We start from the raw sequence: 13,359 nt of genomic DNA on the forward strand, positions 1-13,359 counted from the left end.
AGAATCTTAATTAAATATGTCTAAGGGAATTTTTAGAACCAATGTATATTAAGTGATGATATATATTCAAAGCATAAGCCCATATTTAGGATAAAAAATTTTGATCTAAAACATTCCTTTGCTTTAAGCTACTAAAGAAAAAGGGAAGCAGGAAGAGATTTTTTTGTTGTTCATTCTTTTTGTTTGTTTTTGGTTAGGCTATTAGAGAGCCCTCATGTGGTTACCACTGGTTACTGCAAACTAGCAAAGTAGAGCACGGTAGAGCTTCCAGTAATTCTTAATTCCACCTATTTTCTCTGGGCACTTAGAGTAAATAAATCAACTCTCAGATATAGCCCAATTTTAAAGAATATTAGTGAGAATACCACAATCCCATGTCTTACCCAATGATTTAAATCTAATCTACAACCCTCACGTAATAAACTTCCCTATGTTTTACCAAATTTCAGCCCACTAAAGGTCACATTCATTTCTTCCTGCGAAGCTGCCTTGAGGTGCAAATGGGCTCATCATTCTCTTGTGAAAATTTTATTACATTATGATTCTTTCACCATCCTAAGAATTTAAGAAAAATCTCTTCTTCACTCTTTCCTCATATAGCCTGCTTTTTAAAACTGGTCCTTTAGGCTCTATGCATTTCCAAAGAAGCCCTGTAAACGTTCCGACGCTTTTCAGCCTCCAAATGATAATCTTTAAGTTCAACTAGAACAAGACTAAACAATAAGGAAATGCCAGCGCGACTCCACACCCCGCCACGTCCCCGCAGCTTCTACTGGCTCTGGGTCAGAAGGCACATGACTCACCTCGCCTGCGCTATGGCTGCGCTGCCTTGTCAGGTGCTGCCGATGGACCAGGGCGCTCGTGGGTCGACTGCTCTGAAGTGGGAGCCGGGGGTCGATGAAAGTGGTGGTTCGGGAGTTGTGGTCGACAAAAAATGCCTAGGAAACAATCCACTTAATCAATAGTCAATACATGCCACATACTTGTCTTAGTTGACCTATCATTTCACACATTCAAGAAAAGACCCGCTTTTGAGTAATGATCTATTAATAGCTCCATTTTCTCCTAATTTTAAATCTTTGGGGAAATTTCTCCTTACCCCTGCTGGACAGACCAAATTGAGAAAGCCATGCTTAAATTGGATCCAGAATGAAGAAAGCAGGAAGGAACATTATCCCTGGTTTTCGGAAATACCCTAGGAGATACTCATCAAAGGTGTGATCTTAAAAGTGATGTGAATGCACATTTGGGCTTCTCTTAACGGATGCTCTTTAGGCTCTTCCTGCTATCCATAGTTATTACAAAGTTCTTGTCACCTGAAACTTCACATTTCATTGACTTCTTCTCTTTTCTTTCTCCCATGCAGCCACCATCAAGTCGTCCCCATTTTCCTACTGTAGTGTCTCCTCTGTTTGTCCACTTCCAGCCTGACTACCATCTCATTGTTTCAGGGCTTTTGCACATATTATCATATTAATATAAATTAGTATTACTAGTTTCTCAGTGCTTTCACATCTCTACAACCTTACCCCTTTAACAGTCACTTCACTATCAAAATATTCTTTCTAAATGCTTTCATTATATCACTGTTCTAATCCAAACTTTACTGGCTACCCATTTGTCATGCAGGGTGTCATGCCCCACATAAGAACGCAGGATATGGTGAGGCCAAAAAGGAACACCCACGGAGCCATAGGTAGGGGAGTCAGACCACTATGGTCTCACTGGAGGCTGGATTCACACAACCTGCAACCTGCCGTTCGCTTCTCTGCCTGCCAACCAACCAACTGACCAACCAACGCAGCCATGGCAGTTATATCAGGGGCTAATTGGCTAACTGGTAACAGCTGACGGCCACCTACTACCCGAGCCAGCACCTTTCCACGTGAGGCCAAGAGCCTGGAAACTGCACTCCTGGCTCTGTCCCCACACTCCACCCCTACAGGGTCTCGCCTCCCAATCTACATGACAAGCGTCTTCCGCGAGGGTCCCTGTGAGAGGAGCCTGGAGGTGAACGCAGTATCTTGGATTCAGCCAGGCTCTCTGGACACAACCAGGATTTCTCAGGGCACCACCAGTCCTTCTGAGCACAGCCAGACTTCCTGGACTTCTTAGGGTACCACCAGTCTCCTCCTGTCCTCCTGGCAGGCGGTGCTGTCGCACTGTAACCACGCACTGGGGCTGTGGCAACACTTGAGGAGGGTGGTGAGCATGCCTGCCTGTCACCACTTTCTCCACCCGGATCCGGAGACGGAACTCTCCTACCGACGTCTGTAAGCTGAGGCCAGGTAGCACATCCACTCCTAGAATATACTCCGGAACGGGGGAGACATAAACCTTGTAGGTACGAGGGGGAAGCCTTCCTATACCCAGTGGTAACGTAAACAGGTTTCACAGTCACAGTCTTTTCCCCATAGCCATCAACACAGATTGCTGGTCCAGGGAACAGTTCTGGGTTCCCATAGACAAGACTGCAGTCTGCGCCAGTGTCAACTAGGCCCAAAACCCTCTGCACATTTGAAGGGGACTAATGTAGGGACAGCTCCACGTGGGGCCTCCGGTCCCTGCTCATTCCCTCTGACCGGGTTCCTTGACCCCACCCCTATCAAGCTGAAAGGAGTCGGCCTCAAGCGGCAGCATGAAGTCCTAGAGAAACACGGGTCACGCTTTCCCAGACTTCTCCTTTAGGATTCTCCGGAATTGCTGTTCCAAATGCAACTGTTTCCAAAGTTCCAGCAGGAATACGTTGGGTTGTTGGTCTATTTTTTCCCGATCGACCCCTGCTGCCACGAGATCACACCACATCTGTAAGCGTGTTACTCTCTGAGGCCCCCGACCTCGCCCCTTTACTTTTGATTCGGGCTTCCAGGTCTTGACTGAGCGGACCTCTTGTCTTAACTTCCTTCACCTCCAGCTTTCAACATCCCCTAGGGTGGCCATGGCAATTGTAACTTCATGGATCCGCCGCCCCACATAGGGCGTAAGAATGGCAACCAAGGATCCAAAAGCACTCGCAGGTGCAGTATCCAAAACCAGATCGCTCATGCTGGCTGTAAAAGCTCGCCATCCAGCCTCGGCATATTAGGGTTGAAAATAGCATGTCTCATACCCATTTCACGGATTATTTGAGTAAGTTCCGTATATGACTGCCATTGACTCACAGTGTCTGGCAGCTCGCCAGCCTGTCCCCATACTGTGCGTACCGCAGCAGTGACCCACTCCATTAGAGTGTGGTTGCCCTAGTCTTGGGCCAACCTATGGCAGTTCTGTAATCTTTGTCGCAGGGATGGATGCACTGTCACAAAGGCTAGCTTTTCCATCTCGCCTGGGGAGCAGAGAATGTTGTCTGCTCCCTCATCCCATAAATGTAGTAGCCAAGCTGAGACTGGCTCTCCAGGGCACTGTCTGTACCACCTCCCCAGCTCCTGCAACTCAGTGGGAGTGTAAGGGGTGTAGGTTGTGAACTCAGTCACGGCTGAGTTTCCTGCAGCAACGCCCCCAGGGCCCAAAGGTTGCTCACGTTTTACCCTTTGCTTCAAGATTGGCTGGGTTTGGGGGTTGGGGGCTATATGTCTCCACTTGCTTCCTCCACCTCTGCCTCAGAGTCTCCACTGTGGGGCCCCTCTTTTAACAGGCGGACCGGAGCTTCCAGCGCCTCCAACCGGGACACCTGGTCCGGCACCTGGGCTGTGTCATGAAGCGCATTTTCCGTATTATGACTCAAGGCCGTGAGGAACATCCAGCCCACGCGGCCGGCTGTAGCCTTCGCCTCCTCTGGCAACCGCTCAGCTAAAACCTGCAGGGCCCTCTCCACACTGGCTAGAGAGCCATCCATGTCCTCCCCACGCCTCCTTGGGGGTCCAACTCCTGAGAACAGTGGCCACCGCACACCACATACTGTGTGGGGGCCACACGTCCTCCTGCCCAGAGTCAGACTCCATTCCTACCTGGTCGGAATTCTGCTCGCCGTGCCTGGTGTCTACATGGGTGGACGCCTCCGTGAAAGACATCCACAACTCCAGGAGCCCATGGCAGCAGCAGACCACCAAAAGGAAGATGACACTTGCTCTGGCCAACAGGGCAGCGTGCCATCCGGAGGTTGGAGTCTCCCAGGCAGACCTCACCTCCCGTTCCCAGTGTCGCTCCTCACGGGCCTCCCGAAGCTGAGCTTTCACACGCACAAACTGCTCCACCATCCTTCGGTACACCTTGGCCAGCACCACACCCTGCTCACTGCGCCATTTGTCGTGCAAGGCGGCCTGCGGGGTCTCAGCTCCCACTCCCCACATAAGAACGCAGGAAATGGTGAGGCCAAAAAAGAGCACCCACAAAGCCATAGGTAGGGGAGTCATATCACTATAGTCTCACTGGAGGCTGGATCATGCAACCTGCCGTCCGCTTATCTGCCTACCAATCAACCAACCAACCAACCAACGCAGCCGCGGCAGTTCCATCAGTGGCCAATGGCTCACTGGTTACAGCTGATGGCCAACTAGCCACAGCTGATGGCCATCTACTACCCAAGTGAGCACCTTTCCACGTGAGGCCGAGAGCCTGGAAACTGCTCTCTGGGGCTCTGTTCCCACAACAACCCTCGGAGCCTACAGCAGCAGCAGACTATGAAAAAGAAGGCGACACCTTCTATGGCGAAGAGGGTGGTGTGCCATCTGGAGGCTCGAGTCTCCCAGGCAGACTGTGCCTCCTGTTCCCGGCGCCACTCCTCATGGGCCTCCTGAAGCTGAGCTTTCACACATATAAACTGCTCCATTACTCCTCTGGCATTCTGGCCGGCCCCGTACCCTGCTTGCTGCGCCATGTGTCACGCAGGGTGTCATGTGGGGTCTCAGCTACTGCTCCTCACACAAGAACACAGGATATGGTGAGGCCAAAAAGAAACACCACGGAGCCATAGATAGGGGAGTCATACCACTATATTCTCGCTGGTGGCTGGGTCGGAGACACAGGGAGAAAACATCTGCCAGTACCCCAACAAGGGGTCTTCCTGCACCCCAGTCTCACTGGCGGCCAGGTGAGACACACGCAGGAAATAGGATCCACATGATCCACAATCCGCCGTCCACTTTTTCTGCCTGCCAACCAACCAACCAAGGCAGCATGGCAGTTATATCAGTGGCCAATGGCTAACTGGTTACAGCTGATGGCTAACCAGTCACTGCTGATGGCCATCTACTACCCAAGCCAGCACCTTTCCACGTGAGGCCGAGAGCCTGGAAACTGCTCTCTGGGACTCTGTCCCGACTGTAGATAGGTCACCATTATCTACAGAAAAGAATATTCCACTTTTTGATTAGTTTTCCAAGACTTTAAAATTTCCTTCCTACCTGCCTTTCCAGTTTAGTCCTCGATCACACATCCACAAAAATTCTATCAGATACAATGTCTCTGAGCAAACCACTTAAGTTCTCTGTGCTGTAGATTTCTTATATAAACTTGTTTCCTCATTCATAATAAACATTTCTCCCCCCATAATGTGAGAGGGGGAGGAAACCCATGTCTATCATGTTTACTGCAGAATCCCTGGTGACAAGAAATCATGAATGAGCATAAACCACTTCCCTCAGTGTTGCAGTAAGGATTGCTTGTGATATAGAGAAGCTTTTTTAGAAATTCTTTTTGTTTGTTTAATTCGGAACTCGATGCAAGTGCTATTTATCATTATCTTTAGGAGCCAAATGGTATAACTTTTCAAAGTAAAATTCACTCAAGGTAATAATGAAGCCATGATCTCAAGGGCAATTAGAAAATACAAGTTTTCCATGATCAGATAAAGTAAATTAGGTCACCAAAGATAAAAGGGAGCATTAGGAGAACCAGACTCATTACCTATAAATCAAGTGTCAGGGCACATGATACATGCCAAATAGCCTAAGCGAAAAAGAACTGACTTCTCAAACGATGGATGCAGTTAACCAAGTATCTGAAAGACTAGGAATGAATATACTAGGCAAATCTCAGGGGCAGATGATATATACATATACCTGCAGAGAGAGAGAGAGAGAGAGAGAGAGAGAGAGAGAGAGAGAGAGAGAGAGAGAGAGAGAGAGATCCACTTCCCATTATGAAACAAAATCTGACAAGTTCGTGAACTTGTTGCAATGATGTAGCTAACCTTTTTTTTTTGACATCAGAGGGATTATTCATTATGACTTTGTACCAACTGGACAGACAGTTAACCAAGTTTACTATTTGGAAGAGTTAAAAAGGCTACGTGAAAAAGTTAGATGACCTGAACATTTCGGCAACAATCCATGGCTCTTGCATCACGACAATGCACCGGCTCACATGGCACTGTCTGTGAGGGAGTTTTTAGCCAGTAAACAAATAACTGTATTGGAACACTCTTCCTACTCACCTGAGCTGGCCCCTAATGACTTCTTTCTTTACCTGAAGATAAATAAAATATTGAAAGGAAGACATTTTGATGACATTCTGGACATCAGGGGTAATAAGACAACAGCTCTAATGTCCAGTCCAGAAAAAGAGTTCCAAAATTGCTTTGAAGGGTGGACTAGGCACTGGCATCAGTGCATAGCTTCCCAGAGGAGTACTTCGAAGGTGACCATCGTGATATTTAGCAATGAGGTATGAAGCACTTTTTCTAGGATGAGTTCACGAATTTAATTGTCAGACCTGGTAATTTGTAGGTAGCTTCCAAACAGGAGAAAAAGTGACTTCTTTGTGAAGAAATAACTTTGAGCAGTAGATGCACTAGACAGCAAAGCAGAGCAACGACAAAAATGAGAATCCTCACCAGTCCTTTCTTTCAAGATTCCATTTCGAAGTAACAAAGACTGGATTAAATAGAAGTCTTGTAGGAGATGGTGTTACCAGCCTTACGTCCCTCAGTAATGCTCTTCTTATCGTAACCTGTCAAGTGAAACATCTTTCTCCTCTGATCTTATAAAAAAAAAATTACACCAATGACAAACCTTACACAGACTTGTATTGGCAGGCTCTGGTCCAGATGTTACACCTGGTCCCCATTTGATATGAGTTTCTAATACACTTGTACATTATTTCTACCACTATTCAAAATGTCATAAAATAGGAATTCAATTATTTTTACAAATGAATACTTCAAAATAATAGGTCATAATCAATCCCATATCTATTTTATGTAAATTAAGGTTGTTTTATTGCTCAAACAATAACATAAGCCATGTTGTTTAAAGAAAAATACAAAGAGTACTACAGTAGAATTGCCTATTTACCTAATTTCTTAGCAACGTTTTTTGAAGGGAGAGATGGCCATTTAGAGGTAACCATGATGCACTTGTTATTATGAGGACAAATGGGTGTGAACATCCAGGTCAGTTGTGATTTACCTGTAATGTCATAGTATAATTTGATGTTAAGAGGTTTGTCTAAAATCCATTCTCTAAAGAACTACACTGTAAACACCTTGAGGGTAGGGACTCTTTCCTACTCACCCTGTTATCCCCATAGCTTTTAGGGCCGCACCTGGGAGAGACAGGGTACTCAGTGAAAAATAAATTGCCAATAACTCTAATAAGCAGATGCCTGACTCACAACGAATTACTCAAATATTAAAAGTCATGTTCTTTTACATAAGCACAGAAATACTCAAAGATGTGATTAAAAATAAATGAGGGTGTGTGTGTGTGAAAAGGGTAAAGAGCTAAAGACTATAAAGTCACAAACAGGACAGAAGGTTTTAAAACATCCCATTGTAGATACGAATAAAGTACCAAGTTAGAATGTGAGAAGCGGGAAGGAAAGAAGTGATTAAATGCTTGGGATATAGAAAAAGACTAGTTCTGAGCTCTAGTTCCAACACTTACTAGTGATATAACCGTGGGCAAACTACTTAACTCTTTTAAACCACAATTTCTTTTCTGTTAAATGGGGATAATGACATCTACATCAAAGGAAGGTTAAATACGATGGTTCATGTACATTTTTGAACATAGTTCCTGTGACCCTTAAATGTGAGTTACTATTATTATCACTAATTCTAACAGTTTTAATTTCTAAGGCATTTTTCTAAGGATCACAATGTTTCTTGCTACAGTCCATGTGCAAAGCTCCTGTGAAACTACACTTCCCAGGCTCCTTGTAGGTGTGTGACCCAGACTAAGTTCTGGCCAATGAGATGTAAATACACTGTTATGCGGTTCTTCTGGAAAACCCCCCTACACAAGGAGACTTTTACAAGGTCAAGCTCTCCTTCTGTCCTTTATCCATTCTGCTGCTTGAAGCCAGGATGCAATGGCTGTAACTCCAGAAGCCATGTGGAACCATGAAGATGAAGAATCGCTGAGCAAAGAGCTGGAAGGAACCAGGGCTTCACAACTTGAGAAGCCACGTTAAAAGCCCGAGTCTTCCTATGTCTGAACTACTTTATGTGAGAGAATAAAATCTTGTATATCAAACTTTACATGGGTCCCGGTTGCAATGCAGCCAAACCAAATCCTAACTGATACACTGAAGTCTCAGAATTGCAAAGGAAACATGGTCTTTCTAAACTAAAGGCACAGAATAACACATAAGCCAGCAATCCCCATCACAAATAAGGATTTTTATTATTTGATCAAAGATGATATCTCATCATAATTTACTTTTAATACAAATGGGTATCAGTTCCCGATTTCAAAGACATGTATAGTTGGGAATCTATAAATCTGCATTTGAACCCATCTTTCTGTCTGACTCCAAAGCCCAATGAGCAGTATCTCTTTCTCCTCTCTCCTTTTCATATAGCTATTTTTTTCCTATTGTGCTTTCTACCTCCTATCTTTTCCTTTCCTTCCTCTCCCCACACATCTAACATAGCACTTGATTTTAGAAAAGTATGTAAGTATTTACTGAATTAGGCTGACAATCATAGCCACTCCCAGTGCTGGGCCTCACCACTGTTTCAATGCTGAAAAGGCTGCTACTGATACCAGACAGCACACGGTCCGCACTCTGTACAATTCCTGTCGCTAACCTATTGGAGGCATGGCTGTGGGTGGGGAGTAGGTGCTATTTGTATCCCGCAAGGGGTTGGTTCAGTTTCAAAGTCAAATGGAATGTGTATATTGTTTATACACGCTTTTTAAGTCTGCCAAGTCCTTGGGGAAAAAGGTCTCAATTCAGACCTCTATCAAAATCTCATAACTAGAGCACTAGCAGAATGCGGCACAAAGAAGCAATTTCTCAGCATTCATTTTGGCTCTGCTCCACCCATTGTGGGACCTTACACAGGTTGCCTTGGTGCCTAATCTACATAAAAGGGACGACTCAGGTCACAGCTGAGTTGTGAAAAATGTATTGTACTTTAACACAGAGAGGGAAGCATAGGGAAATTACTGTGCAAATTTTAGTCTTGCCATTTCTATTTCTGAGGCACAGATCAATTGTGTCAGGAAAGTGGATCAGTTTCCCACAGGATAGCCTAACTAGTTCAAGCCAGTAATGAAGTTGACCTAATACTTTTTTTTCTTTTTAATTTGGGTCACTTTTTATGTCACCATTCTTAAACAGCCTGCCTTTATTTATGACAGTATCTAACATAAATACTGTGTGGATAAACAGCATGTAGAGAATGTAGATGCCACGAAAAAAGCAACCAGATCAAAAAATGAGTCTTTTTCAGATTAGTCACTAGCAAAACAAATTTGAACAACATAGATTCCCTACTGTTAAGTTTCATTAAGGAAATTCACTCAAGCTTCACAGTGCTGGACCCACTAAGACTAACAATACAGTTAAAAACTGAAAGGAATGCAAATACACAAACTTAAATCTCATTTTAAAAACTTCTACCCTTTCACTGCTTTGGGGCATGGTCACAGTCAGGAAATATGGGCGAGTTGGAGCCAAGTGGTATTTTAGTGAGGCCAAACAAAATACACTTCTCTCTTTACACAATTCTTTTTTTTTTTTAAGCTTCTATTATTTTAAGAAAAGAAAAAGCCATCAGTATTTGTGAAGACATACCAACCTCAAACTCAACAAATCTAAGTTACGGAAGTTTGAAATTGTTTCCAGTTAACATTCTGCCAAACCAGAAATCCATATTAAAAGACCATGTAAACAAAATAAAACAAAAAGCACTTGTAAGCACTTGTAACTACGTGACAGAAAGACAGAACATCAGATCTTCTATCTTTCTTTCTCTAAAGATCTATGGAAACAATGAAAGAACAATTTATAAGTTAGAAGTACTGTGTAATGAATCTGTTCTAACTTCTGGCTTCTCAACTCTACAAAGTCTTAAAAATACTCAAAAAATTAATTGTACTTAATTTTTATAAAGATTGTATTTACTCACACATTTTCTCCTTTCCAAAATATAAATTTCTTCTTGGCTCCCTCCCTGGTATTTCTCCAATTATAAGGAATTATATGCTATTATTTTCTCTATATTTGATATCGGATATGGTAACGGAACTTTGTTACCAATAGTAGAAATCAAAAAGGCAAAATGATACAGGGTATTACAAGGAAAAAATAGTCATGCTAACATTTTCTACCGCTTGGTTCATTTGAAGGAGGGATTGGTCCCCAATATTTCACGACATCTGTATCAATCATAGAAAAGTTAAAGGAAGTTATTTTGTTAAACTGCTATGATCAGAGATTTAAAGTTGCTAGGAGAGAAAACTGGAATCATGGTATTTGGGCTAGAGTTCTGGAAACAGCTGTGTGGTTAGCAGATGTGGATAAGTACAACACTTTAGATGTAAAATGTTAGCTAAAGGAGAGATAACATTTGGGAGTGGTGGTATTTAGGTGTTGGAAACATAGGAAAGACACATATCCTGGGGATGGCTTGTACTGGCTCATGAGAGCTGACTATGAAAGTTAAAGATATTCTGTGGGCTGACTAACAGGGATGCTGGCAGCATGGGATTGGCTATGGTGGGAGAATTTACACCAGGGAAAATTGCAAAGGCTACAAGTCAACACTCTTCCACACCACTCTTTGAGAGCTGGTTGTTAAACATTTACCAGCACAACACGATTGATAGAAGTCTGAGAATGGAGTGTTCTATGAATCAGTCCATATTAGGTAGCATAGAAGATCACAGCCATGAAATTTTAAAATAGAATATTTTATATATATACATATATATATATATACATATATATATATATATATATATACATATATATATATATATATATATATATATATATACATAATTTAAAAGCTCCACTGCAGGTCATGAAGACAACTGTTTAAAAATAAAAGTGCAGTCTATCTCCATACTTGGGCAATTCCTTCAAGATTCTATGCGTGTAGCTTTTTACTCAGAATACATTCACAAAATCAATCTTTACTCCATTCTCTCATTCAAAAAGGTACACTGCCCCAGAAAGATTCTTTACCTTTGCCTTCTGTGTGTTTTCATGTGGGTTATTTTTTTGATCTAACACCTTTTTACCTTCTTAAAAATGATCAAAAGATTGCTTAAAAAACGTGTGCTATGTATACATTTAGAGTTTATTTCCATCTTCACCTGGACTGCTGTGTAACTTGAGGTGATTAAACCAGGTAGCCACCACAAAGAAGTATTAAGTTGATGCCAAAGTAATTGCGGTTTTTGCAATTATTTTTAACCTTTTAAACTGCAATTACTTTTGCACCAACCTAATAGTTGTTTCAAAGCAATTAAAGAGATGTGCCACAAAAATAACAAATGTAGTGGTCAAATTGATGAAAAATGTATTTTTCAAAGTGCAGAACTTATCCTGCTCAGAGACATTTGGTATTGCCTAGAGACCTCCAAATATTGAGTTGCATATTATTCACCGAAATGAACCTGACCCAATATATTGTGGCCATCAGCTTTATGGGGGATTGAAATCAGAGCCTATGTCATCCACCAGGGCAACTTCTGCAGCCACATAAGCTATTAAGGTCTGGTAAAATGAGAATCCTCAAGTAGGCTCAGACTGTGGTAACTTTCACTGTACAAATATTTGTTCTTTTCTAAAAATCTGTCTTCGTAACCATAACTGTCACTTGCCATGGTCATCAAAGTTGGGTATTTGGACCATTCTGATACTTAAACCTCCAATCTAACATCTCAAGTCATAAAACCCTAGAGTTACAAAGCCTGGATATAGAAATCCACATTTCAATTTAGCTGGGAGATATTTAGCATATGATTTTTGTAGGGAAAAACATCAGAAACCATGGGAAAGGATATTTTGTTTATAAATAAGGAGATGGTTACTGTTTTTCATTTTTATTAAAGAAGAAAACATGCAGTTTATCATGTCATTTTTTAAAGATCAAAGTTTCTTAGTATTTTAATTTAGGCTCAAGGAGAATGATCTGCAAAAACAAAAAACAGACTAAATCATAAACCTGTAGAGTTTCATAATTGCACAACTTTTATCTTCTACACCATCTCAAGTAGTATTAAGTCAACTACTGAATAAACTGTGGTAATTATAATGCTAATTGTTTTTCTTCCATTTGTAATCCCACTGTTATTTAAGTTGGTGCTAACCACAGCCCCAGGAGCTGGACAGGTTACTAACTTTCACTTAAGAAAAAATGAGGTTCACGGAGGATCTGTTCAGATAGTGATGGATCCAGAAATCCTGACCTCACTGCAGCATAATTTTCTCTAATCTATCAAATTAACCATGGCACAAAAGTAAAGAAGGAAGGAAGGGAGGCAAAGAGGGGTGGGGTGGGGAAGAGAGAGAGAGAGAAAAAAGAAAAAAGGAGAGACTCCTAAGTTAAATAACATTTGGTTTTCCTGGTTAAAGCTCATATTCGTTTTCCAGTTATATTAACCCCATGAGCACACACTAATGATCAAACCCAGCCAAGAATCAGAAGCACTTTAAGCAAGTCACATTTGAATACTACTGATGCCTATTTCTTGCAAAAATACAAAGCGTCTATGTCAACACTGTAACCCAGATCCCAAATTGCTCTTGACTTTCACATTACTGAAAGTATACAAAAATTTAAGAATTATTACAATAAGAAGCAAGTGGAAAAAAGTTTTTTATACTGGGCCACTTTCTTTGCTTATGTTTTGTTTCAAAGGCAAGTCAAAATGTGTCTTCTATGTTACGTGAAAATCTTAGGCCTTCACCTAAGGTCCAACACATATACATAGATGTTGATCACAGTCTCATAAGGATGATCCTGCATGAACTAAAACGACTTAATTGCCAGTCCCACCATTACAGAATCAAAATAATTAAAGAAATCAAGTAACGGAACAAACAACTGGTCAAAACACACTATGAAATTCTGAACAACAGACCTTTCCAAAAGTAATGAAAGCCAAAAGAAAAACATCATTCGGATGTCAAATCCAGTTTGGAACCATATCATCTAACCTTCAAGACTGAAGAATATAT

The 13,359-nt window shown here is 42.1% G+C and overlaps 1 protein-coding gene across 5 annotated transcripts in view; it reads right to left on the minus strand.

Moving 5' to 3' along the window:
• The window catches only part of HECW2 (HECT, C2 and WW domain containing E3 ubiquitin protein ligase 2), a 338,658-nt gene that overhangs the window by 70,521 nt on the left and 254,778 nt on the right, over positions 1–13,359 (minus strand). For all 5 annotated transcript variants that reach the window (XM_081052009.1, XM_081052010.1, XM_081052008.1 and 2 more), the window contains one exon: positions 804–938. In XM_081052009.1, the coding sequence (XP_080908135.1) occupies positions 804–938 (135 nt within the window). The remainder of the gene's footprint in view (positions 1–803; positions 939–13,359) is intronic.

The sequence above is a fragment of the Rhinolophus hipposideros genome (assembly GCF_964194185.1).
Source record: "Rhinolophus hipposideros genome assembly, chromosome: 6".
NCBI lineage: Eukaryota > Metazoa > Chordata > Mammalia > Chiroptera > Rhinolophidae > Rhinolophus > Rhinolophus hipposideros.